This window comes from Piliocolobus tephrosceles, chromosome 15 (genome assembly GCF_002776525.5).
Source record: "Piliocolobus tephrosceles isolate RC106 chromosome 15, ASM277652v3, whole genome shotgun sequence".
Lineage (NCBI taxonomy): Eukaryota > Metazoa > Chordata > Mammalia > Primates > Cercopithecidae > Piliocolobus > Piliocolobus tephrosceles.
The window spans coordinates 18,198,346-18,225,283 of record NC_045448.1 but is presented as its reverse complement, the minus strand read 5'-3'; the positions used below and the strand labels follow the sequence as shown (position 1 = coordinate 18,225,283).

The 26,938-nt window shown below is 36.9% G+C and overlaps 1 protein-coding gene and 1 non-coding gene across 7 annotated transcripts; both read left to right on the top strand.

Annotated features, from left to right (window-relative positions):
* Positions 1–26,938, top strand: NT5C1B (5'-nucleotidase, cytosolic IB). Of its 6 annotated transcripts, none has more exons than XM_023199461.2 (10): positions 1–130; positions 1,964–2,053; positions 2,383–2,613; positions 3,160–3,297; positions 4,571–5,035; positions 5,315–5,482; positions 6,597–6,726; positions 12,634–12,756; positions 13,165–13,349; positions 25,702–26,938. In XM_023199461.2, the coding sequence occupies exons 1-10, from the start codon at positions 101–103 to the stop codon at positions 26,023–26,025; spliced, it is 1,884 nt and encodes a 627-aa protein (XP_023055229.1). In that variant the 5' UTR covers positions 1–100; the 3' UTR covers positions 26,026–26,938. The 6 variants fall into 6 exon arrangements, with proteins under 6 accessions (XP_023055229.1, XP_023055242.1, XP_023055236.1 ...); XM_023199474.2 differs by having other exon boundaries at positions 2,383–2,562; positions 25,702–26,583; XM_023199468.2 differs by having other exon boundaries at positions 2,383–2,562; positions 3,160–3,303; positions 25,702–26,576.
* LOC111532365 lies at positions 6,118–6,224 on the top strand. The gene has a single exon (XR_002728521.1). It is a non-coding gene; the product is annotated as a U6 spliceosomal RNA (small nuclear RNA).

The following is a 26,938-nucleotide window of genomic DNA, read 5'->3' as shown; positions in this document are numbered from 1 at the left end:
ATTCTAAATGCAAAGCTAGACTGAGCAACGGAAGTGACAGGAAATGGAGCTGGGGAGACAAAAATCTGGATAACAACAGAAGAATTTCAACAAAAAAAAAATGAGTCAAACAACTCTCAAACAAAAAAAGGTGAGTGAATCGAGTGTCTTAGAATCTTGCCATGGGGCTGAAGAAATGTGGGTATCAGTCCATCATTTGCCTCTGCAAAGGCTCTGCAACAACCAAATAATTTCAGATAATGGCTTCATGTAGAGGAAAAGAGAAGGAAGAGAATAAAGGCAATGGAAAGAGCAGAGAAATGGGAAGAAGGAGAAATTTTTAAAAAACAAAGACAGAAAAGAAAAAGATTAAAACATGTAGTATACAAATCATTCCAATAAGTCAGTATTCATTTAGCATATACGCATATGTTAGTAGTAAAAGGTAAAAACAGTGGCTGTCTTTGAAGGCATGGCCTAGTAGGAGAGAGAACAGACAAAGGACAGCTCATTGCTCTGTAAAAGTATATACAAAAGACACAAGCAACACAGGGCAATATTTCACTCTGGGAACTTTCCCCAGGTCACACTGAGCTGCGTTTTGAAGAACATAAGAGAGAAGAGGTGACCATAAGGAAATAAGGGTGGTGTATGCAGGCAAATACAAGTCACTTGGTATTAGTAGAACATAGTGATAAAGTGTTGAGTGAAGGGCATGCAAGTAGCAGGTACACAGGAATACATCATAAGGCTCCTGAGCGAACCAAGTGAAGAAAGTGTTTATCCAGGAATGAAGCATTACTAGATTTACATCTCGTAAATATTACTCTAAATAAATACGGTGGACAGATCTAGAAGTGGAGAGGATTTAAGGCCATGAAACCTGCTCGAAAGGCTATATTCTAAAAACGTAGTCCCAGGATGGTCAGAGGCCTGGAACAATGCAATGATAATAGAGATAGAAAAAAGGAACTGGATTTAAAATATCATTTGGAATTAGAAGTAAGAAGATATTATGGTGACTGCTGTGTATGTGTATAAGGAGGGTGAGGGTTGATGAAAAGATTTTAAAATTAGTTCAGGAGCCGTACCGCTATGCCATTCTCTCATGCAACTAACATTCTCATGCAACTAACATTGATGAGATTTTTCCTGCATGCAAAACATAGAGCTTAAATGGATGAATATAGAGTGCTCTAGTGGATCTTGGTCTAACCTAGAAGTTGTGCTCCTTAAACAGATAAATAACACTAATCTTGATCACATTGCTGCCACTTAGCATGAAACAGTTCAAATAATACTCCAATAAGTATCTCCTCCAAATGAAAATGAAAACATAAATATTTGAGTAGAGTTCGACAAAGTGAGTTATCTTCTTGTGCTCTGTTACTTGGTTTTCCCTATCTGTTGTTAATTTGTTGGTAAGAAATCCCTTTCCACTCTACATCTATGAGTAATTAGATGACAAGAACAGAAGACATGACTTTCAATAAATTTGTATGAGATTAAGGTCCTTATATTTAGAAATCAAACTAATATTGGCGAGGCTAGATCCACAGAAAATTTGAGCTATAGTGATGATGAAAATGAGAAAAAATTGAATTCTAAATGGTAAGGAAAAATAAGTTTCATAAGTAGCAATCTTCAGAGTAACAGAAAAAAACCTTATTCTACGTAAACAACTTCACAATTCTCTAATATTTCCTGTGTTATCAGTCTTTAAACAATAAATGCTTTATATCTCAAATCTATGAACCAACAAATTTCTATATCAAAATTTGTTTATATAATTCTTTTTAATAAAATATGTGTTATCTTTTACTCATGCTTGTTAGAACAGGGGAAACTAAGGTCTAGAGTTTATATCTTTTTATATTAGCAAATAAATAAATTCCATGTTTTCTTTATCTGTGTATTCTTAAAGTCAAGATTCCTATTGCCCTGAGATTAAAAATTAATAAACATTCTTTGTTTCCATGTCAAGAATGAGCCCGGAATGAGGTCCTCAAAAGACAGTCTAGAAGCAGAAAAAAGAAAGGAATCTGACAAACCAGGAGTTCGTCTGAGCAATCAGGTGAGCCGATCTCTGTAGCAGAGGTGAGGGAATTAAGGAGCAGAGAGCATAAAGGAAAATGTTAGGGGGCAGGGAGTTCTGGGAGAGAAGACCAAGCTGTTGAGAATTGTATTAAGGCATCCCTAATGTCCTCATGAGGAGGTTAAGGAACTAGAAGAGGTTGGGCCCTGTCTTCCCCTCCATCCATACCCGAGTGTTCACTTAGAATGTGTGGAACCACAGCAGGCTCCTCTGCTCAGCCTACACAGGGAGGAGACTGATCTTTGTTCAAATCAGGGAGGGGAGGGGGTCTGGCCCTCGCATTGACCACTTTCTGCACAATCTTTCAGATGAGGCGTGCAGTCAATCCGAATCACTCGCTGAGATGTTGCCCCTTCCGGGGTCACTCGTCGTGTAGACGCTGCCTTTGTGCAGCTGAGGGAACAGCCCTTGGCCCCTGCCGCACAATACGTATTTATATTCACATGTGCCTGTTGTGGGAGCAGGGCCAGCAGATCACCATGATGAGGGTGAGCAGAGATCGCACTACTGATTCTGGAGGGGAACCACAGACAATCTGGGTGAGGGGAAGAATATGGCAAATAGAAACTCTTTTACTTTGCTGCTCCCTGGTCTCCTTCATTCTTGTTTCTCCTAAAAGGAAAGCTTGAGGGCTCCATTCCTTTTAAGCAGCTGCTTTAGAGTCCCCCTGAAACCTCAGTGGGGCACCAGCTGCCCTCACCTTTAGAGTCTGGTAAAAAACGGTGGATATATCATTTCAGCATCAGTTAACAGGCTTATCCTTGAGGGAAGAAGTGAGGAAAAGGGAGGAACAATGGTGAATCATACTAAGTTCAATATACGAGGAGTCACAGTGAAAAAATATGTTTGCATCTTGGTTTTGGATGCTCTTTCAAGTGGACCCCCACATAGATGCTCCAAACAGAAGTGAGGACTAGACCAGAGTTAGAACAGTACACAAGAGTTCAGGTTAAGAGTCATTGAGGCCAGGGATCTTCTCACTGGGTGCTGCTATATTCAGCCTGACATGACTATTCTGCAGGCACATGTATAGAAGGAGTGGGTGATGGGGTTTTACACCCTTGGGTTTCTTCTTTCCATCACAGGGATCACAAGAATCATCAGTGCGGAAGACAGACTCTCGAGGGTACCTTGTGCGCAGTCAATGGTCTAGAACATCCCGCAGCCCATCCACCAAGGCTGCATCCATAGATGAGCCTAGAAGCAGGAACACCAGTGCTAAGGTAGAGGTAAAGATGAAAGGGAGGAGTAGATGATAAAATAATAACAATGGTTAACATTTATTGACACTTTCTATGTGCAAGGCCCTGTTTATGTGCTTTACAGGTGTTAGCTAATTTAGCCCTCAGGAGAACTCCCTTCTGCCCATAAATCCCATTTTACCGCTAAGAAAACTGGAGTACAGAGGGAACTTGTTTAAGGTTTCACATTAATAAGTTGTAGAGCTAGCATGAAAACCCAGGGGCTCTAGATCTACAGGCTGCACACTTCCTCCTTCCTTCCTTAATTCGACAAATAGTTATTCCCTCAGAAGAGGGAAGGAAATGGTCACCACAAGAGAAAAAGAGTGTCAGATTGTGTGGGGCTTTGAGTCTTTAATTAGGCCTGACCACATAAGCAATTAAAAAAAAAAAGTTAGTTTTGAGATTAAGATTTTGGAAGCAGAGCGAATGATCCAGACCCAGCCGCTGGGAAAGCATGCATTCCTACCCAATTCATCATCTCTATCGGATTTGACTCAATCATCTAAACAAAAACATCCTTTTTTGAGTCATGTGTGAAACAATCTGAAATCATACATGGATGCCTAATAACTTCTTGCTCACCTTAGTAAAGGAGATTTTTCTCTAGAATGGTCCTTTCCTGTTTAGGAAGATGATTCAATATAACTGTGGTTCCCTGGCACAAGGCGCTCTGAAGGCCCTGGGGAGATGCTCCAGTCTCCCGACAAGCGACTTTCCCAGCCATCACTCCAACATTCACATGGGGAGCGGGGAGAGACATGCCCCAAGGAGATATGTAGAGTGTTCTGGTGAGAATGTCTGGCCCACTTTGCTCATGGAGTTAACTGGAGGTCACACACTAAGGCACTGGCCAAGCAAGATCCATTCTGCACGCCCTCTGTCCTACCTGCAGGCCTCTGACTGAGTAGGTAAATACCAAGCAGGGGACAGAACTTTGCAAACCATGTGTCAGATGCCTAAGGGGGAGGAGGAGGACTGAGTCCTATCTACTCCAAACAAATAAAAATGTGCGAAATGCTTATGGGGAAGCTAGGGGAGAGAGAATGAAAGCAGACAGAAATATCAAACAGCTGAAGCCTAGAAATGTCCGGTTCCCTTAAGCCCTACTTAAGGAGCTGAGATGAACCAGCACCCATCCAAGGTCTAGGAATGGAACAGGCAGAAAGGACAGATCCTTGACGGGAGCTGGGCAGAGCTGGCCACAGGGACCCCGGGCAGGCCTCGACTTCAGACGCCCATTGTCTTGCTGCAGCTCCCCAGCAGCTCCACGAGCTCCCAGACTCCATCCACCTCCCCAAGCCTTCATGACTCCTCACCACCGGCACTGTCCGGGCAGCCCTCGCTCCAGCCGCCCGCGTCGCCCCAGCCACCCCGGTCGCAGGACTCACGGCCTCCCACGCCCCCAGAGCCGGATCCTGGCTCCCGGCGCAACACCAAAATGCAAGAGAATCCGGAGGCCTGGGCCCAAGGCATCGTGCGGGAAATCCGCCAGAGCCGGGACTCGCAGTCGCGGGAATATTCGCGCACATCCCCCACCGAATGGAAGTCCTCCAGCCAGCGCAGGGGAATCTACCCCGCCTCCATCCAACTGGACCACGACTGTCTGCCTGAGCAGCAGCAGCAGCAGCGGGAGGATGAAGACGACTGCGAGGCTGCCTACTGGGCATCCATGAGGTCGTTCTATGAGAAGAACCCGAGCTCCTCGCGTCCCAGGCCGGTGAGCGAGCCCGCCACCCCTGGCACCCGGGGCGCCCCTCCTTGCAGCGGGCAGCAGAGCCTCTTCCAGCCGCCCTCCTCTCCACTGCGCAGGGAGGTCCTCCCCAGTCTCCCGCTTCTCCTCCCCAAACCTCGGGGAGTCCCAGCCTCAGCTGTTTCCAGCATCCCACTTCTCCAAGCAGGGACCCGCGGTTCTATTCTCACCCTCCCGTGGAGGAGCCCCAACCCTGTCCCCTTCCTGGCTATGTGACTGTCCTCCCGTTGGCGTCCCTCTCTGCAGCCCAAACCCAAGAACGCCATCACCATTGCGCTCTCATCCTGCGCGCTCTTCAACATGGTGGACGGCAGGAAAATCTACGAGGAAGAGGGTCTGGAAAAGTACATGGAGTATCAGCTCACCAATGAGAATGTCATCCTGACCCCGGGTCCAGCGTTCCGCTTCGTCAAGGTACTCTGCAACCTGTCTTTGGTCCGCCAGGACCCTCGATGGCGAGGGAAGGACCCAGGCCAACCCTTGGGAGGGCATTCAATTTCCCAGATCATTCCTAGCCCACCATTGTCATTCTTGTCTCCTTCTAGCTGACCCAGGTCAGTTTATGATTTCGCACAGGCTTCCAGACTGTGGAGGAAGGGACTCCAGCCCACAGCCCTAGATTTGGTATGTTAGCCTTCCCTAAGTGAGGTCCTAATCATGAGACCTGTAACAGAAGCCTCTCTCCCTCGAAGGAGTGCTAAGAAGCCATAATGAATTTAGAATCCTGAGTAGTAGAAATAAAACACCATATTACAGTGAAATGAAATTCACGGTAGCTCTTCTGGCCCCAAACATAGCATATTAAGAAAATAAAGATGCTGTTGTCACTTAGGGGTGTGATTTTAATAGAAGAGGTAAGGTTCTCTGAACTTACACTGAAATGTATAGCACTTACAACTTTGATCTGGTTATATAAATATTACACAGTAACATTATAACTATGCAAAAACAAATGACACCTCTACAAGTTGTTGGTAGAATGTACTTATGAGTCACAGTAAAAGCATGGGCACGAGCTACAAACCTAAAGATACATGTTAATACACAAAGTACTCTCTTTGATAGCATATATACTAAAATTGGAACAAAACAGAGACAATTTGCATGACCTCTGGGCAAGGATGACATGCAGATTCATGAAGCAGTCCATATTTTTCAAAATTAAAAAACAATCATTAGATGATCAATAAAAGCAGATTTTAAAAATCAATCAAACATAGACAAAGCATAAAACGGTTAGCCTGACCCTACTCTCTACCTGTCCCCCAGAGATAATTCTAGTGAACCCAAAGTTGAAACAATTCTCAACAAACATTACTGATGTATTCTGAACATTAACTGAGTTCCTATGAATGAGAGGTTGATAATACAGAAATGCATGGGATAAATCTTCCTTAAAGGAGCCAGAATCTCTCAGAGAAGATTCTTCAGAGCTTGAATTTGACTCTGATGAGATGCTTCCTCTGTAGCCTCCCCAAAACCATCTTGCCTGCCCCTCTTTACACACATTCATGTTTGTAACCTGCAGGCACTACAGTATGTCAATGCTAGACTCCGTGATCTATATCCTGATGAACAGGACTTATTTGATATTGTACTGATGACTAATAACCATGCCCAAGTGGGAGTGCGGCTTATAAACAGCGTCAATCACTATGGTAAGTAAAATAAATACCATGTGGAAGAACAGCTCTCTGCTCTGAAAGAGAGAAGCCATGTTATTTTGCTAACTGTGGCTTAACCAAACGCAGTGTCTTTGATACTGACACCCCCTTCTGCGCCAGGAATGTTTATTTGCCTATGTCAGAACAAGAGAGGCCATGTTCATTTTTAACTTCAGCACAGAGTTGGGCTCAAAGCTCTGGACTTAACTTGTCAAGTGTGAATTTCAAAGTCTTAATCCTAGGTCCTGCAATATATTTCTCTGTTTTATGTTTTTCACTTCTGAACTTGACTTCAAGGAGCCGTCAACCCAAAGGTTTTTACTGTGTGATCAAACTTCTTGCTCACCACAGATTCGTGTTAAAGGTTTAAAGGTTTTCACCTCTCCTTTCCACTCTTAAAATCTGATTGTCCCTGGCTGCTTTCTCTCCCCACACATAAAATAATTTACATGGAAAATTTGATTGATTCTAGTCTCTTCAGTGTTTCTATCAGTGTGTTGGGGACTTTAAGAGAAAGTTCCAACTTTTCCTATTATGGAACTACCTGAATTATTTCAGGCACAATTGGCCTATTTTCTAAATGGGTATGTGAAGTTAAAATAACGTTTAAATTGGGCATATTTATAAATAATCGATATATAAGTTATGAGTTTTACTTTATATTATTCTAACTATAAGGCTGGAATCATTGAAGTACATTTAAAAATATTTTTGCCTTTTAAAAGTGTAGTCTTCGTAGTGTTATGAAGTAAAAAGAGAGAACATAAAAATTTAACATAAATGACTGCCATATAACAATCACCTAGTAAACAACAGCTAGAATTTAACATTGATTTAGTAGGTGATTAAGGTCTATCTATCCCTCACCATGCTGACCTATCAAGGCTGGAAGCATAAGAAATCAGTTATTTCCCTGTTAATTCTGCTGATGAACTGATTGTGTACAACCTTCTCATGCAGCCTTGTTCATGGAATAAAAATCTTTTGACCCAGAAGAGTTAGTTACTTCCTTCTGTGGGTACTGAAAGCAATTCGTAACTCTGTCTGCCGGGGTCTTTATTATAACAAATGTTTTACATGCCAGGCTCCTCAGTGAACTGTGATCTCCTTAAGAAGAGGGATGATGCTTTAATCATTTCTAGAGTCTCGGTGTCACCAAATAATTTCTGGGTAATGAAATTCACATGATTTAGGGATTTGTAGAGCACACTTTTGTGCCACATATGCCCAACATTGACATAAGCGAAAAAATGAGAGCATTTTCTAATACCAAAGCAGATACTTCCACCAAGACAGTTAATGGACCTGACCGACTCTCCTGGTCCATATAGATGATAAACAACTAACTAGACAGTATTCTGCTTTATATCATGTGTAGCTACCCAGTTTATCATATATCTAAAAAAAAAAAATCCTTTGAATTGGTACATATTCTATCATATGGATAATCCTATACTTTATATAACTACTGTCACATTGTTGAACATTTTGCTTTTATAAATAACCCTAAACTGAGACCTTTCTATAGAAATCTTTATCAGAATTTCAGAATATTCCTTTTTAAAAAAATAAGGAATCTTAGGTCAAAAGGTACAAAGCTGCGTATCATCAAATCACTTTCTAGACAGCTTGTACCAATGTATACTTTTACCCATAGTATATGAAGGTGCCTATTTTACAAACCCCTTACAGACAGCCAGTGTTATTTTGTAATAGTTACTGATTTACAAAAGCATTTGATGTTATATTAATGTTTAATGATGATAATTCACTGTTATATGACTAAATTGCATGTCATGAGGGTTTGGTGTAGAGATTACTTCATTACCTAAGTAATAAGCATATTACCCAATAGGTAATTTTTCAATCTTCATCTGCCTCCCACCCTCCACCCTCAAGTAGACCCTGATGTCTATTGCTCCCTTCTTTGTGTCCATGTGTACTCAATGTTTAGCTCCCACTTATAAGTGAGAACATGTGGTATTTGGTTTTCTGTTGCTGCATTAATTCACCTAGGATAATAGCCTCCAGCTCCATCCATGTTGCTGCAAAAAAGATGATCTCATTCTTTGTTATGGTTGTGTTCCATGGTATATATGCACTATATTTTGTTTATCCAGTCCATCATCAATGGGCATTTAGGTTGATTACATGTCTTTGCTATTGTGAATGGTCCTGCAATGAACATTTGTGTGCATATATATATATATTTTTCTTTTTTTTTTTTTTTTGAGACACAATTTTGCTCTTGTTGCCCAGGCTGGAGTGCAATGGCACTATCTTGGCTCACCGCAACCTCTGCCTCCTGGGTTCAAGTGATTCTCCTGCCTCAGCCTCCCGAGTAGCTGGGATTACAGGCATGTGCCACAACGCCCGGCTAATTTTGTATTTTTTTAGTAGAGGCGGGGTTTCTCCATGTTGATCAGACCAGTCTCAAACTCCTGACCTCAGATGATCTGCCCACCTCAGCCTCCCAAACTGCTGGGTGTACAGGCGTGAGCCATCATGCCCTGCCATACATATATTCTTATGGTAGAACAATTTATATTCCTTTGGGCATATACCCAGCAATGGGATTGCTGGGTCAAATGGTAATTCTGTTTAAAATTTGTTGAGAAATCTGCAACATGCTTTCCATACCAGCTGAACTATTTTATACCACCAAAAGCAGCACGTAAGTGTTCCTTTTTAACCACAACCTCATCAGCAGGTCAGTTTTTGATTTTTAACAGTAGCTATTCTGATTGATATGAGATGATAATCTCATTGTGGTTTTGATTTGATTTTCTCTAATCATTAGTGAGGTTGAGCGTTTTTTTCATATGCTTGTTGGCTGCATGTATGTCTTTTGAGAAGTATCTATTCATGTCCTTTGCCCATTTTTTATGAGGTTGTTTCTGCTTGTTAATCTGTTTAAATACCTCACAAATTCTGGATTTTAGACCTTTGTTAAATGCATAATTTGAAAATATTTTCTTCCATTTTATAGGCTGTCTGTTTACTCTGGTGATAGTTTCTTTTGCTATGCAGAAGCTGTTTAGTTTAATTAGCTCCCATGTGTCAATTTTTTTCTTGTTGTTGCAATTGCTTTTGGTGTCTTCATCATGAAATCTTTACCAGAGCTTGTCCAGATTGGTATTTCCTAGATTTTCCTCTAGGGCTTGGGCTTTGGGTTTTACATTTAAGTCTTTAATCCATCTTGAGTTAATTTTTGTATCTAGTGAAAGGAAGGGGTCCTATTTCAATCTTTGGCATATAGCTAGCCAGTTATCCCAGCACCATTTATTGAATACAGAGTCCTTTCCCCATTGCATGTTTTTCTTGACTTTGTTGAAGATCAGATGGTTGTAGATGTATGGCTTTATTTCTGGGTTTTCTAACCCATTCCATTGGTCTATGTGTCTGTTTTTGTACTGGCACCATGCTGTTTTAGTTATTGTATCTTTGTAGTACAGTGTGAAGCTTGGTTATGTAATGCCTCCAGCTTTGTTCTTTTTGCTAAGGTTTGCTGTGGCTATTCAAGCTCTTTTTTGATTCCATGTGAATTTCCAAATAGTGTTTTCTAATTCTGTGAAAAATGTCATTGGTAGTTTGATAGGAATAGCATTGAATCTGTAAATTGCTTTGAGCAGTATGGCCATTTTAACAATATTGATTCTTCCTATTCATGATCATGGGATGTTTTTCCATTTGTTTGTGTTGTCTTTCATTTTTTTTCAGCAGTGTTTTGTAATCCTTTTAGAGATTTTTCACCTCCATGGATAGCTGTATTCCTAGGTATTTTAATTTTGTGTGTGGTGATTGCAAATGGGATTGCATTCTTGATTTGGCTTTTAGCTTGAACACTGTTGGTATATAGAAATGCTACTGATTTTGCACATTAATTTTGTATCCTGAAACTGCTGAAGTTATTATCAGAGGTAGGAACTTTGGGGCAGAAACTATGGCATTTTCTAGGTGAAAAATCATATCATCTTCCAAGAGAGATAATCTGAGTTCCTCTCTTTCTATTTGAATGTCTTTTTTCATTCTCTTGCCTGACTGCTCTGGCTAGGACTTCAGGACTATGTTGAATACAAACGGTGAGAGTGGGCATCCTTGTCTTATTCCAGTTCTTCTAGCTTTTGCCCATTCAGTATGATGTTGGCTCTGGGTTTGTCATAGATGGCTTTTATTATTTTGAAGTATGTTCCTTCATGGTTGAGGCTTTTTTGGGGGAGGGGTTAACATGAAAGGATGTTAAATTTTATTGACAGCCATTTTTGCATCTATTGAGATTATCATATAGTTTTTACTTTTAGTTCTATTTACTTGATGAATCACATTTATTGATTGGTGTATGTTGAACCAACTATGCATCCTAGGAAAAAAGCCTACTTGATCATGGTAGATTAGCTTTTTGATGTGCTGCTGGATTTGGTTTGATAGTATTTTGTTGAGGATTTTTGCATCTGTGTTTGTCAGGGATATTGGCCTGAAGTTTTCTTTTTTCTGTGTCTCTGCCAGGTTTTGGTATCAGAGTTATGTTGACCTCATAAAATGAATTAGGGAGGAGTCTCTCCTCCATAATTTTTTACAATAGTTTCAGTAGGATTCATACCAGTTCCTATATGTCTGGTAGAATTTGGCTGAGTATCCATCTGGTCCAGGGCTGTTTATGGTTGATAGGCTCTTTATTACTGATTCAATTTACATACTTGTTATTGATCAGTTCAGAGTTTCAATTTCTTACTGGTTCAATCTTGGGAGATTGTATTTTTCCAGGAATTTATCTATTTCTTCTAGGTTTTCTAGTTTCTATGCATAGAGGTGTTTGTAACAATCTGAGGGGTTTTTGTTTTTACTATTTCTGTGAGGTTGGTAGTAATGTCACTTGTGTCATTTCTGATTGTGTGTATTTGGATTTTTCTCTCTTTTTTTCTTTGTTAGTCTAGCTAGCAGTCTATCAATCTCATTTATTCTTTCAAATAACAAACTTTTGGTTTTGTTGATCTTTCGTATATTTTTTCACATCTCAATTTCATTCAGTTCAGCTTTGATTATGGTTATTTCTTTTCTTCAGTTAGCTCTAGGGTTAGTTTTTTTCTTTCTTTTTTTTTTCTAGTTCCCCTAGGTGTGATGTTATGTTGTTAATTTGTGATCTTTCTATCTTTTGATAAAGGTGTTTCATGCTATAAACTTCCCTCTTAACAGTGCTTTAGATATGTCCCAGAGATTCTGGTATGTTGTTATCTTTATTATCATCAGCTTCAAATAATTTCTTGATTTCTGCCTTCATTTCATTGTTTACCCAAAAGTCATTCAGGAGCAGGTTGGTTGTTTACTTTCCATGTAATTGTATGGTTTTGAGATAAAGCCTTTTTTTTTTTTTCTGAGACAGAGTCTCACTCTGTTGCCAAGCTGGAGTCCAGTAGCACGATCTCAAGAGCCACATCTTAATAGACCTTTACAGTAAGTGAGCAGGCTGTAGTTCAAGAAAAAGTACCCTGTTCTAACCTAGACAAGAGTCAAACACTTGGGCTCAAGTCTGCTCTATGCATCTAAATCAGTGTGTTAGATTAAGTCTTTATGTCTAACTTTCCTTTCCTGTAATGAAGATAATAATACCTTCAGTATGTTTGTGAGAATAAAATGGCATGATCTATGTGAATATACTATGCACATAAACTATAATGTACCAAACACAACCACTATTACATAAAATAGTTGAGGAATTTTAAATATCGGTGCTATAAGACGATTTTAAAAGTTTATTTCTAAGGTAACTTTCCTATAGGTTCACAAATAAAGCCAGTTGAATTTACAAATAAGCTCAGTTATCTGTAAGGTAAATTTTACTTGGATTTACAGCATTTTGTCTTTAATCTCTGTCATAACAAAGTCTTTCTTGTCTGATAATAGGCTTACAGATTGACCGCTTCTGTCTGACTGGTGGAAAAAACCCAATTGGCTATTTGAAGGCATATCTTACCAACTTGTATATTGCTGCAGATTCTGAAAAAGTGCAAGAGGCAATACAAGAAGGTATTAGTCTGATTTTATTCCTCTAGTTAATAAAGAGGTTTACACTAATGGTTACTTACATTAAGTTTTGCATATGATTATGAGGCTTATGGTCTTGTTGGATATTCTTCTGAAGTTTTTCCACATGGGGCAACACTTAAGTCTGTCCTTTAGAGCTTTGACTTTCCTGGAAATGGACATCCTCAGTAATTGTCCTACAATCCATTTTACATGTTCCCATCCCTATAGAAATAGAGGCAGTGCATAGACAACTGTTCTGAGATCTGTGGTTGTGAAGAGGAGTTGAGCCATCAGGTAATAGCTAGAGAGAAAACATAAGGTCTGGGAGAATTTGTTTTTTTAATGGTAGAAACTGTAACTATGTCATAGACCTGAGAAGAGTATTAATCAGTCTCCATAATCTATCAGGTATTGCCTCTGCCACAATGTTTGATGGAGCCAAAGACATGGCTTATTGTGACACCCAGCTCCGTGTAGCCTTTGATGGGGATGCTGTCCTCTTCTCTGATGAGTCTGAACATTTTACCAAGGAGCATGGGATGGACAAATTCTTCCAGTATGATACATTATGTGAAAGTAAGCCTCTTGCTCAGGTAGGTTCAATGAGTGCTAATTAATTTTTATGTACTTATTTATGTACTTATTTTATGTACTTATTTATTTTCTATTCTATATAAATATCAATATTGGTCCATTCTGATGAATGTTTAAGTTATTTTAGGCAGGCAACTCCTTCTTACTGTATTATCTTTGGAGCTTTCTCTCTTTCTTCCATGAATTGCTCACTTTGATGCATTCACTGCTGACAACTTTATTTTTAATTTTAACCTTATTTTATCTATACCTTTGGAAATGCTTATATGATCTTTCCATAATAAGAAGTGTACCCTCTCCAAATGGAGAGTAACAGGAAATACTACTTATCAATAAGCCACTACTACATAATAAATTCTCAAAATAGTAGGGTCATTTCCAATAGATTAGAGTAAGCATTTGTTGAATCTCTGTCCTTGACTTCAAACTCAAGAAAGGCATTGCTTAATTGAGAAAATATGCACAACTAAGAACTTGAACTGAATCAAATAATGATCCTCAAACAAGTGCAAATTATGAATATGTAATCAAACTGAAACTAAACATTTAGATTTTTTTGGATTAGTGCTGTTGAGTACCTTTCAATCCATCCATGAACCGAAGTGTTAAAATCAAGGTCGAAAATGAACAGAACCTATAACGTTTGAACAAAAGGAAATCTGAGATCAAAATGTTATTTAATCTGAATCTAAACTTATAGGTCTTTTAATTTTATTCTATCAATTTTCCCAAGAAATTTAATTGTCCTTTTTCTCAGTTCTTCCTGAACTTAAGTTGAACTTAAATATTGCTATTTTTATATAAATTTATAAAAGTATGAATAGACTAACTGAAAGTTGAAAAGTTTTTCTACTTTGTCACCTCTCATTAAAGCAAGGAATATTTAAACTATGAGTGTATGTGTTCAACTTCATATTCTCTTTCTAAATAGCTCCTTTGGAAAGCTTAACCTAGTGTTATAAAGTTCCGTATTAACAAAGCTTACTATTGAGAAGAAAATTCTTTGTTATATTTTATATCAGTCTACTCTGCTGAAATTCAGAGCCGTTCACCATTATTGAAATGTGGAAATCCTCCATAAAAAGAACACTTAAACAAAAACACTTCAAAGAAAGCATTGCTTCCAGACAAATGTTAAAGTAGTCTTTTCTCATCTGACGTAAATAATCTAAATTTCTTTTAAATTTTACATTTTTCAGTTTTTTTCTCATGTTGTACTTTGTTCTTTTCTTCAGTTTTATTGAGTTATACTTAATTTTTAAAAGTTGCACATATTTAATGTATACATTTTGATGAATTTGGACATATACATACACACATGATACTGTCACTACAAATAAGGTAATAAACATATCCACCACTCCCAAAAACTTACTTTTCTCCTTGTCTTTTAAAAATGTTTTTGTTTTGTGGTAAGAACACTTAGCATAAGATCTATCCACTAAACAAGTTTTTAAGTGTACAATACCATATTGTTAACTATAGGCACTACATTGTACAGCAGATCTCTAGAATTTATTCATCTTAGCAGGTCTTCCAGGTCTCATCCATTTTGTTACAAATGGTAGTATTTCCTTCTTTTTAAAGGCTGATTAATATTATGTTGTGTCTTATCCCACATTCTCTCTATCCATTCCCCTGATGATGGACATTTGGGTTATTTCCAAATCTTGGCCATTGTGAATAATGTTGTAGTAAACATTGCAGTTTACATAGCTCTTTGAGATCCTGCTTTCATTTCTTTTGGATATATACTCAACAGTGGGATTACTGAATCATTTGGCAGTTGTTCTGGTTTTAGTTTTTTTTGAAAATTTTCCATTCTGTTTTCCACAGTGGCTACACAATTTGACATTTCTGCCCACAGTGTATAAGGGTTCCACATTCTCTGCATACTCCCCCACCATTTGGTATCTTTGTTTTTTGTCTTCTATAATAGCCATCTTGACTAGTAAAATTTGATATTTGATCGTGGTTTTTATTTGGATTTCTCTGATGATTAATGTGTTGAGTACCTTTTCATATACCCATTGACATTTGTATGTGTTCTTTAGAGAAATGTCTATTCAAGTCCTTTGCCCATTTTTAACCAGCTTAATTTGTTTTTATTTTGCTGTTGAGTTATAAGAATTCTTTGTATATTTTGGAAATTAACCCTTATCAGATGTACAGTTTGCAAATATTTTCTCCCATTCCATAGGTTGCCTTTTCACTGTGTTTCCTTTGCTTTGCAGAAACTTCCTAGTTTTATGTATTCTCACTTATTTTTGCTCCTTAAATGGCCTTTTTCTCCCATTAAACAATTAAAATTGTGAATCCCAACCCTACTTATTGCAAGAATATCCAACAAATTTCATGCTTTCATTTATTATGCAGTGCTTCTGCCAGTTTAAAAACCATGCCATTTTTTACATAAAAAAAGGTGATTTTCCATAAAGGCCAGAAGGCTTTGCTGGGTGTTCCATTGATGAGAAAGAATCTATGAGGTACAACTCCTACTGAAGACATTCAAGTATGTTGCTAGTAGGGTGGTGGTTTGGTCATGACAATATCTTAATTTTGTCAAATGGAAGAGGTCTGAAAGTCACCAGCAAATGGGACAGCTGGAGAGGATTAATTGAACAAGTCTGAATGTAGTTTATGAGCCTCCAATCTCCAATGTAGTACAGTGACAAGTAACTGATATCTCCTGATTTGATCCCTATCTCTTGTCTCACCATTCTAGGATAATGGTCTCTAAGTGTGTGTGTGTATCAGAATTTTTGAGGTATATTTATATAGAGTAAAATTTATAATTTTAAGTGGATAGTTTTAAGAGTTTTAACAAATATATGTAATTGTGAAATAACATAAAAATACATACTCAACAGTTTCATTAAATCACTAAATTCCCTCATGCCCCTTTGTAGTCATCCTAGTACTCTATCTCCAGACCCCATCAACCACTACTCATCTGATTTCTTTTTTTTTTTTTTTTGAGACGGAGTCTTGCTCTTTTGCCCAGGCTGGAGTGCAGTGGCCCGATCTCAGCTCACTGCAAGCTCCGCCTCCCGGGTTTTACACCATTCTCCTGCCTCAGCCTCCGGAGTAGCTGGGACTATAGGCGCCCGCCACCTCGCCCGGCTAGTTTTTTTGTATTTTTAGTAGAGACGGGGTTTCACCGTGTTAGCCAGGATGGTCTCGATCTCCTGACCTCGTGATCCGCCCGTCTCGGCCTCCCAAAGTGCTGGGATTACAGGCTTGAGCCACCGCGCCCGGCCTTCATCTGATTTCTTTTTCTATAGTTTTGTCTTTTCCAGGTGTCACATAAATGGAATCATATGGGATGCAATCTGACTTATTTTATTTATTATAGCATAATGCATGTCATAATGCATATCAGTACTTGGCTCCTTTTTATTGCTGAGTAGTATTCTATTCTGTGGATGTACCATGTTTTCTTTATTCTTTTACCTGTTGAAGGAGTAGGTCATTTCCAGTCTTTGACATTTATAAATGAAGCTACTTCTAAACATTTGAATACAAATTTCTGTGTAAATATAAGATTTCATTTCATTTTTAAATACCTAGAAGTGGAATTGCTAGGTCATGTGATAAGTAGTATACTGTATCGTTATTTGATGAGATAGTCAAATTATTTTCCCAAATGACTATAACATTTTGCATTCCTAAAAGCAATGCATGATTTTGTTGCTTTGCATTGTTGCTGGCATTTGGTAGTATTGAGTATTTTTCTGTTATTTCTTTATTTAAGCAATTTTCGTGTTTATAAAAAAAAAATCTCATTGTAGTTTTAGCTTGCATTTCTTTAATGACAAATGTTACTAAGCATCTTATCAGGTGCTTTTTTCCATCATGTATCTTCTTTGGTGAAGTACCTGTTCAAATCTTTTCCTCATTTTATTGGGTTTTTGGTTTGTTATCAACTTCTGAGAGTTCCTCATATGTTTTGGATACTCATCCTTTATCAGGTATGTGTTTTACAAATATTTTCTCTCAGCCTGTGCATGTCTTTCATTCTTCTAATATCTTTCAGTGGTTTTCAGTGAGCAGAAACTTATAATTTTGAAGTCAGATTTATCCATTTTTTCTCTTAGAAACTGCACTTTTAATATCATATATAAGAAATCTTTGCCTAATCCAAGGCAACAATGATTATCTCCTGACTTTTTATATAGAAATTTTATGGTTTTAGGCTTTTAACTTAGGATTACGATCTATTTTGAGTCAATATAGTATTTGTGCAAAGTACAAGTTGTGGTTCATTTTTCCTGCTTATTCTAATTTCCTGGATATCTTAATTGTTCAAGCGTTATTTGTTGAAAAGGGTGACTTTCTGTCTTGTTCCTTTAATATAGATATTCATCCTTTTATCAATATTACATTGTCTTGATTATTGTAGTTTCATAGTAGTTTTTTATTTTTTTTTTCTTTTTGACGGGGTCTCGCTCTGTCGCCCAGTCTTGTGTGCAATGGTGTAATCTCGGCTCACTGCAACCTTCACCTCCTGGGTTCAAGACATTCTCCTGCCTCAGCCTCCTGAGTAGCTGGGACTACAGGCACCTACCACCACACCCGGTTAATTTTTCGTATTTTTAGTAGAGACTAAAATAACATATTGGCCAGGCTGGTCTCGAACTCCTGACCTTGTGATACACCTGCCTCAGCTGCCCAAAGTGCTGGGATTACAGGCCTGAGCCACTGCGCCTGGCTACAATAGTTCTTAGGACCAGGTGATGTGAGTACTTCAACTTTGTTAAAATTAAAAAAAAAAAAAAACAACAACAACAAAAAATATATATATAGAGAGAGAGAGTACAGTCTGATTCCCCTGCACTTTCATATAGATTTAAGAAGTGTATCTATTTCTGGGGGAAAAATTTTGTGAGAATTTTTATTTTTATTTTTGTTTTTTTTATAGCTAGAGCTTGGGATAATAGATATCTTAACAATATTGAGTCTTTCTGTCCATGGACATGGTATTTCTCCTCTCCTCATTTATTTAGATCATTTAAATTTTCTTTTTTTTTTCTAATCTTTTGTAGGTTTCAGCACACAGATATTGCATTTTTTTATTTATACCTATGCATTTTGTAATATTTTGGTACTATTATAAATGGTACTTTTAAAATCCTTACTATCCAATTATTTATTGCTAATACATAGAATCACAGTTGGTTTTTGTATTCTGCAACCTTGTTCAATTTCCTTGTTAGTTCTCACAACAATTTTGTAGATTGAGACTTTCTAAGTCAACAATAATGTTGACTGGTGACTAAAGACAGTTTTATTTCTGTGTTTCCATGCTGTATATCTGTTATTTATCATTCTTGCCTTTTTACCTTGCTAGTACATCCAGTACAATGTTCAGAACAGTGATGAGGGTGGACACCCTTGCCGCATACCCAGATCTTAGGGGGACATCAGTCTTTCACTCTTAACTGTTATCCATAGGTCTTTTCTAGATGCCTTTTTTTCACGTTGAGGGAGTTACCTTCTCTTTCTAGTTTTTTGAGAGTTTTTATAATAAATGAAGGTTGAATTTTGACTATGCCTGATTTGCATCTATGGAGAAAAATCATGTGGTTTCTCTCCTTTAGTTTGTTGAGGTGTAAATTACATTAATGGATTTGTAAAAGCTGAGGCAGCTTTGCATTGTTGGTATTAATTCAAGTTAGTCATGTGGTATTATCCTTTTCATATATCGCTGAATCCAATTTGTTAATATTTTGTATTATTTATTCATTTATATCTTCATGTTCATCCTCTATAGTTTTATTCTCTTGTAATACCTTAATCTGACTTTAGTAACAGGGTAGTACTACCCTCATAAAATGTGATACAAACTATTTAAAATGTTTGGTAGAATTTTTCAAAGAAGCCATCTGGGCCTGAACTTTTTTCTTTGTTGGAAGGCTTTTAACTACTGATTCAATTATTTTGGTAGCTATAGAACTTCCATTTATCTTTTTCTTCTTTTTCTCATTCTTTTCTTCTCTCTGTCTATGAGCTTATGTTTTTCAAGGAATTTGTTCATTTAAATGACTGAATTTATGGACATAAACTTTTACAGTGTTTTACTAATGTGTTTTTAATATTTGTAGGATCCTTAGTGATGTGTCCCCACTTTTATTTCTGATACTAGTAATTTGTGTCTTTTCTTTTTTGTTGTTGTTTTTCTTGGTCAGTTTGGCCAGAGGTTAATCAATTTTCCTGAGCCAGCTGTTCCTAAGTTTTTAAATGTGGAAGCTGAGATTGTTCATTTGAAACCTGTCTTCTAATATAAGCACTTAATGCTATAAATGTTCCTCTAAACACTGCTATAGTTGCATCCCACAAATTTTGATAGCTGATGGTTTTTTTAAATTTAATTCAAAATATATTTTCAAAATTTCTCTGTGATTTCCTCTTTGACCCACAGGTCACTTAGAAGTAGGTTATTTAATTATCATATATTTGGAGTTTATTCAGACATCTTTCTATTGTTGAAACAAAGCTTAACTCTGTTGTGTTGTGATTAGAAAATATATTTTGTATCTCAATTATTTAAATTTGTTGCAGTATGTTTTATGCCCAGAATATGGTCTACCTTGATGAATATGTCATGTGTATTTGAAAAGAATATTCTGTTGTCATTAAATATTCTATAAATGTCAATTAGATTATGTAAATTAATTCAGGTCATATTACTTGGGTTTTTTATATTGTCAGTAATTTTCTGTCTATTTGTTTTACCCACTATTGAGAAGGCAGTGTTGAAATCTCCAAATATATTTGAGAACTTATCTATTTATCCTTTCAATTTTATCAGTTTTACATCAGTGTATTTTGCATCTTTTTGTTTAGGTGCCCACATATTTAGGATTATTATATTGCCTTAATCTTAATACCTTTTCATTATGTAATATTCATCTGATACTCATATAATCATTCCAGCTTTTTGGGGGTGGTTAATGTTTGTATGATATGATTTTTCTATACTTTTATCTATGCTTTATATTTAAATTTTGTTTATATTTAACTTATTTTTCTTATAGATATTACAGTTGGTACTGCTATTTATACAATCTGGCAATCCCCGTGTTTTAATTGCTATTTTTAGGATGTTTAAATTTAATGTGATCATAGCTTTGGTTGGATTAAAATCTACTATCTTCCTATGTTTTCTCTGTGTTCCAACCATTCTTAGTTTCCTTTTCCTCTTCTTTTTTCCCCTATTTACTTAAGAACTTACTGTGTGTTTTTACATGCCATTTTATCTCCACTATTGGCTTATGACTTATTTAAAATTTTTATTAGTTACTCTAGTGTTTACAATATGCAACTTTAAGTAATCACCGTGTATTGTCAAACAATGTTATACTCTATAACATCATATGTGCTGTAAGAACTTTGCAACAATGAACTGCTAAACTCTCCCTCTCCTGTTTTGTGCTATAGTTGTCGTATATTTTTATTTTATCTATGCTATAAACTCTCTATACTTTGCTACTGTGAACCCTGAAAATGTGAAACAGGTCTCAGTAAATTTAGTAAGTTTATTTTGCCAAGGTTGAGGATACGCACGCATGACACAGCCTCAGGAGGATCTGACGACATGTGCACAATATGGTCAGAGCACAGTTTGGTTTTATCCATTTTAGAGAGACATGAGATATTTATTAATCAACATATGTAATATGAACATTGGTTTGGTCTGGAAAGGCAGGACTCCAGGCAGGTTTGAGTTTCTGATTAGCCCCTCCAAAGAAGGCAATCCTATATGTAGTTATCTCAGTGAGCATAGGGGTGACTTTGAATAGAATGGAAGGCAGATCGTCTCTAAGCTGTTCCAGGCTTAACTTTTCCATTTAGCTCAGTGACTTGGGGACTGCAACACTTATTTCTCTTTTCCACTACTATTTCTATTTTTGGTAATTAAATACCTTCTACTAAATAAGGATGAGGCAAAATATGTATTTCATATTCAAATTCCTTTTAATCATTTTCAGAGATCTTCCTTTCTTTGTGTAGATCAGGTCTTTCTCTGTTATCATATTCCTTCTGCCAGGAGATCTTTTGTTTTATTTTGTTTTCTTTAACATTTCATGTATTACAAATCTACTGGTACTGAATCTCTGTTTTACTTTGCCTAAAAAGTCTTAACCTCCTCATTCAGTTTTTAAAACTATATTTTATTTTTACTGAATGTAATATTCTGGACTTACTGTGTTTTTCTTCCAGCACCTTAAAGATGCTTTTCCATTGTCTTCTCATTTGTATAGATTTTGATGACAAATGTTATGAATTTTGTATCTTTAGTCCTTAGTATGTAATGTGTCTATTTTTCTCTGACTGCCTTTATAATTGTCTATATTTCCTTTGGCTTGAATATGAGAGGGGAGTGTAAGTGTATGTGTGTGTGTGTGTGTCCCACAGCATTTCAATACTCTGGTTTTTTTTTCCCCCACTCTTTTCTTTTTCTCTTTCTCTCTTTTCAGTCTGGGCAATTTCTATCGACCTGTCTTCAAGTTCACTCATTCTTTCTTTAACTGTGTTGAGTCTACTGATACATCCATTAGGCATTCTTTATATAGTTCCATTCAACTCTCTTATCATTTCAATCTCTTTGCCAAAATTGCTAGTCTACTCATGTATGGTATCCACCTTTAAAGCAGACATTTAAATATATTAATCACAGTTATTTTCAATTCCCTCTGTTATATTTGTGACATCTGGGTCATAAGTCTAGTTCTTTTAATTTCTCCTGAAAGTAGACTGTTCATTTTGTTTTGTTCTGTTTTACTGTAGGACTAGCAATTATTGTGATAGATTGAATCAATCAAATCAGGTGTTAAACTTGTTTTAGATTTTGTGGTTGCTATGGTTATCTTCATGGCACCACAAGATCCAAGCTTGTCTAGTATCAACTTTGCCAGAGGGTTTTTCTCAAGATTTCTAGTCGACTTTCAGCAGTAGGCCTTCCCTGTGTGTCTGCTGCAGTGAAGCTCTCCTCGTTCTTACCCCTTCCCAGCTATTTCTTCTATCTTCCTAGGGCTTAGGGATGAACATTCTCCTGGATCTTGCCATGCCCCAGTGATAGCCAATATCTAATGGTACCGATCCTTGAAAGTCTCTTATCCTCCCAAAGTTAGAATGTTTTCTTCTGTAACAGTGGATCTTTACTCATGCCCTGGAGGATAACAGTGTTTGAAGCCCTTCTAGCAGTCTAAGCTCTTTGTTTCTGAGGGTATAAGCAACTGGGGGAGTTTTACTCTTTGCCCCCAGTGGCAGCTGCTCCCCTCCTCCACACCTGTACCATCAAGGATGGCTTTATTCTATCACCCTACTGCTTGCAGTCTTTGTCATCAGCATCTAGTGAAGTCCATGGAGAAAAGCCTAAAAGAGAGTGTGTACTTCTTGTGCCTGTGGATCCCAGGGCTTCTATGCTCTCTCATTGGTGCACCCTAGTTCTTTCTCAATGTCTTTTTTAAATGACTTGAATTGCTTGTACTTGCTTGTATGGAATCTGGTATAACTTTTTTCAACACTCTACCAAAAGTACACAGTTCTTGCACTCCACATCTTCTTGAAGATGCCTGTTTTTCCCTAGTTTTCATGCTAGTTGGTTACCCTGCAATCTCAGCTCTTTGATGGGCTCAAGAAAAGTTACTTTTTAGATTGGAGTTTTCTTGTTATCAGGGTTGGAGTAACAGTCTTTCCCTAGTATTTGCTTTTTCTAAGTTTCCCTAGTAATTTTATATTTTTATTGATAAATTATATGCTGTACTACTGTGCAAATATATAAATTACAAAACATACCCCAAAATAGAAGTAAAAGAGAATGAGATGGATACTTGATTTGAATATGGTGATATAAACTCAGCATTCTCTGTTTCTTCCATTTGGAAATCATCCAAAAACAGCAAGGGAAACTGTGCCCCTCTGTGTTTTAAAGACTAACTGCAATGATGGTGGCTCCTGCCAACAGTCACTATGAGTTTGCTGCTCTTGTCAAAAAAACAGTCCCAGTTTTTTCACCTACATGTATGGCCTCTTACCATGAGAAAGTAAATTTAGTTGTTTTTTGCTAAGATATACAACCTTAAAGAAAATTTAAGTAAATGGTTACACAATAAGTCATGTTTACAGAAAACTGTTTGTTTCCATGACAGCAAAGAAGGGAGCCTTTGAATCATGAAAACAAGTCAGTCTCCAAATACTCCCATTGACCTTCCCCTAGAAACCCACCAATTGTCCCAAGAAAAACCAGTCTACTTCAGTACAAGTAATAATAAAAAGAGAACTGACATTGAATACATTCAAAGATACTATGAGAAAAAGGCAGATTAAAAAACAACAAAATCTAATAACAGATGAAGAGCTCTTACAAGAAAAAGTTGACATAATACAGATAATTATGACTGAACATTTGCCATGACTTTTAAAGACTTAAAGCAAGATCATAAAGTAAAAATGCAATAATCAAGGAAGAGATGATAAAATGTGAAAGTTATAGAATGCTGTAAATCTTTCCTCCCCTCCAATAGAGATATTACCCATCTGGTACAGATTAAAAATACAATTACATATAGAAAAATGACAGAAATAGATAGGTAAAGAAGACCCAGCATATGCCTAAGTAGAATCCCTGAAGAAAAACTTTAAAATCATGTTGGGGGAGGGGAATTGATGTTAAATATAAAGATGCAAATTAATGTAAAAATATAAATTAAAAACTGATAAATTATCAAAAGATATTTATATATTAAATGATTAAAATATTAAATATTAAAAGCCCATATTGTGTGATAGAGGTATAGAATCAAAATGACCATCACTGAGAGGCCTAGTGAAATTATTGGGCTTCAAAATGAAGAAATAATTATTTGGGCTGCCTACTCATATAAGTGGTGGAAGAGGTGAGATGGAAAACAAGAGGCCCTCAAACTTCTCAAGAGCGGCATTCAAAAGCAAAAGACAGTGGAGCACTACTTATAAGATCTTGTGGAGAATCTTATATATAAATCATGTATTCTATATCCAGCCAAAAGTTTATTCAAAGACAGAGGAAATAGATATACAGTTGAGAATATACCATATTCTCAGGGATTATTACCATAAGATGTTTTTGAGAAAATCAGTACTCCAGGACAAATTTTGGCCAACACGTGGAGAACTAGAAGCACAAAGGCACAAACATTCATATAATATAGTTAACCACAGAATTAGAACTAAAACAACTGTACAAAAGAACACATTTGTATGATATACAAATTATATAACTAACAAAAAATGGAAAAATATGGGGAAAGAAGGTCTACGGAAGAAGTATGCTGGAATTTTCAGTTACAATAGCCAATCAAAGGATGAAATATGAACTTGATAAATAGAACTAAAACAAAATGTAATAATGCAAAAGTAAATAAACACCAAGGAAAAGTAAATAAATGACAAAAATTAGATGGTGGAGAAGAAATAGAGGACTACAGACACATTGAAGAAATACCCTTTCATTATTTCTCATTATGAAGAATAATAGATCTGGGATTCTTTTTAAAAAGTAGAGGACTGAGGGTACTATAAAAGGTTATAGTTGTAAAGGTAATTTATAGAAGGAAATAATGTAAACCTTCTTAAATGTCAGAAGAACCACCCATATACAACTACAAAGAAGAAAGACATAGATTATTGAACAATCCTTTAAAATCTTTAAAACATGGAAAATGCAATAAAAACCACAAGACAGAAACAATCTCAAGTATATTTGTAATACAAATAAATGTAAATGAACAAAAACTTAACTATTGTTTTAAAAAATAAGATTTTCAGGTTGTATCACATAGCAAAATCCAATTCTAGGCTCTACACAAGAGATACTAAAACTAAGTGTTTGGAAAGGTTAAAAATGAAAGACACAGTTAGATTCAAGTCAAACAGCATTAAGCTAGACAAAAGCATATACTTTATAAAAATGCACATTCACAAAAAGCAAATTAAAAGAGTAGTGCTTTGATAACTAATTAGAGTTTATTTAGAATGACCCGCTATTCCAGCTTACCATGGATAGTTTATGTCTGTTGTCCTGACTTAATTATTTATTGAACATTCTTTCATATTTAAAGTATATAGGTTTACATGTTAAATCATATGGTCATTTTAGGCACATTCCACGAATGCAAGGATGGTTCCATATCAGACAACATATTCACATAAATTCCTATCGAGTTTTAGCCTTTTGCCATCAGCTTCATAATACTGCATGTCATGCTGTATTATATCCTTTGTGTTGTATCTTACGGGTCTCTGCTTTTTAGCATTCACTTTCTTTGGCTCACTGTATCACAGCTGTGATATATGTTCCTTTTACAGGGTCCCCTGAAAGGCTTTCTGGAAGATTTAGGCAGACTGCAAAAGAAGTTCTATGCCAAAAATGAACGGTTACTTTGTCCTATCAGGACCTACCTGGTTACAGCTAGGAGTGCAGCCAGTTCAGGCGCCCGTGTGCTGAAGACCCTTCGACGCTGGGGTCTAGAGATAGACGAAGCTCTTTTCCTTGCTGGAGCCCCCAAAAGTCCCATCTTGGTGAAGATCCGGCCCCACATCTTCTTTGATGACCACATGTTCCACATTGAAGGGGCACAGAAGTTAGGTTCCATCGCAGCTTATGGCTTTAATAAAAAATTCAGTAGTTAGGGGCAGGGAGGAGAAATAAAGTGGTAATAGTCTGGTATTACAGAAGCCACTTCTTTTGACTCTCTAGGATTATTAGATAGGTATTTCAGAAAATTGGACCTTAAAACTTAGCTTCTTTGGAAAGGTTTCCTCTTGATTTTTTGGAAAACCTTTTGAACCCTCAAGTTACCATCAAACTACTTCTCTTTGAACTACCAATACTGTTGAATGTCATTGCACCTATCTCTGTGTAAGTCATAATGATGACTCTTTAAGATAAGTTTAGAACTTGAATATTTGCATGCTTAAGGGACTGTTTTAGAAGCTTACTTAGTTTCATGAAGCACTGCTCATTTTTGGATGTTTGTAGATAAGAATGAATTGTTACCCATCAGCATTGTAGAATAGTGTCTTCAAAGGTAGAAGGAGTATGGTTAAGTACACTCTTGAAAACTGGAGCTTTGTATTCTGTGACTGCTATGGCCAGCCTTTTAAACAAAGCAAATGAGAATTTCACTCTACCTGCATAACAATTTTGATACTGCTCATTTAGAAATAAATCATCTGGTTGTTCCTCCAGGGTACTTTCTAAGATAAGCTTTAAACAGAAACTCTTAAGAAAGGTTCTCTGAAAATTACTTGGTGGGTTAAATGCCTCTGGTCCACAGAGTTTCATATTTGAAGTCTCTGGCTTTGGGCCTGGCAGGCTGGCACATCCATATTTGTATGAAAAAAAAAAAAAAGACCCTACACTACTACTTCAAAATGTGACATGAAGTGTAGAACCCTGGTCCTTCATTGTCATTCTCATGTGATTTTTGTTTCGTTTTCAACGAAAATTGGTTGGTCATTAAATATATGTTAGGCACAGTGACCTGGTTATTTTCACATGTTACTTCATTTTCTTATCAAATTAAATGTTTGTTACATAGTA

Coding starts and splice junctions, on each gene's coding strand:
- NT5C1B (XM_023199461.2), top strand. CDS start 101: ATGAGTCAAACAACTCTCAAACAAAAAAAG. Junction 3,298..4,570: donor GCAGGAACACCAGTGCTAAG/GTAGAGGTAAAG, acceptor GTCTTGCTGCAG/CTCCCCAGCAGCTCCACGAG. Junction 5,036..5,314: donor GCTCCTCGCGTCCCAGGCCG/GTGAGCGAGCCC, acceptor CCCTCTCTGCAG/CCCAAACCCAAGAACGCCAT.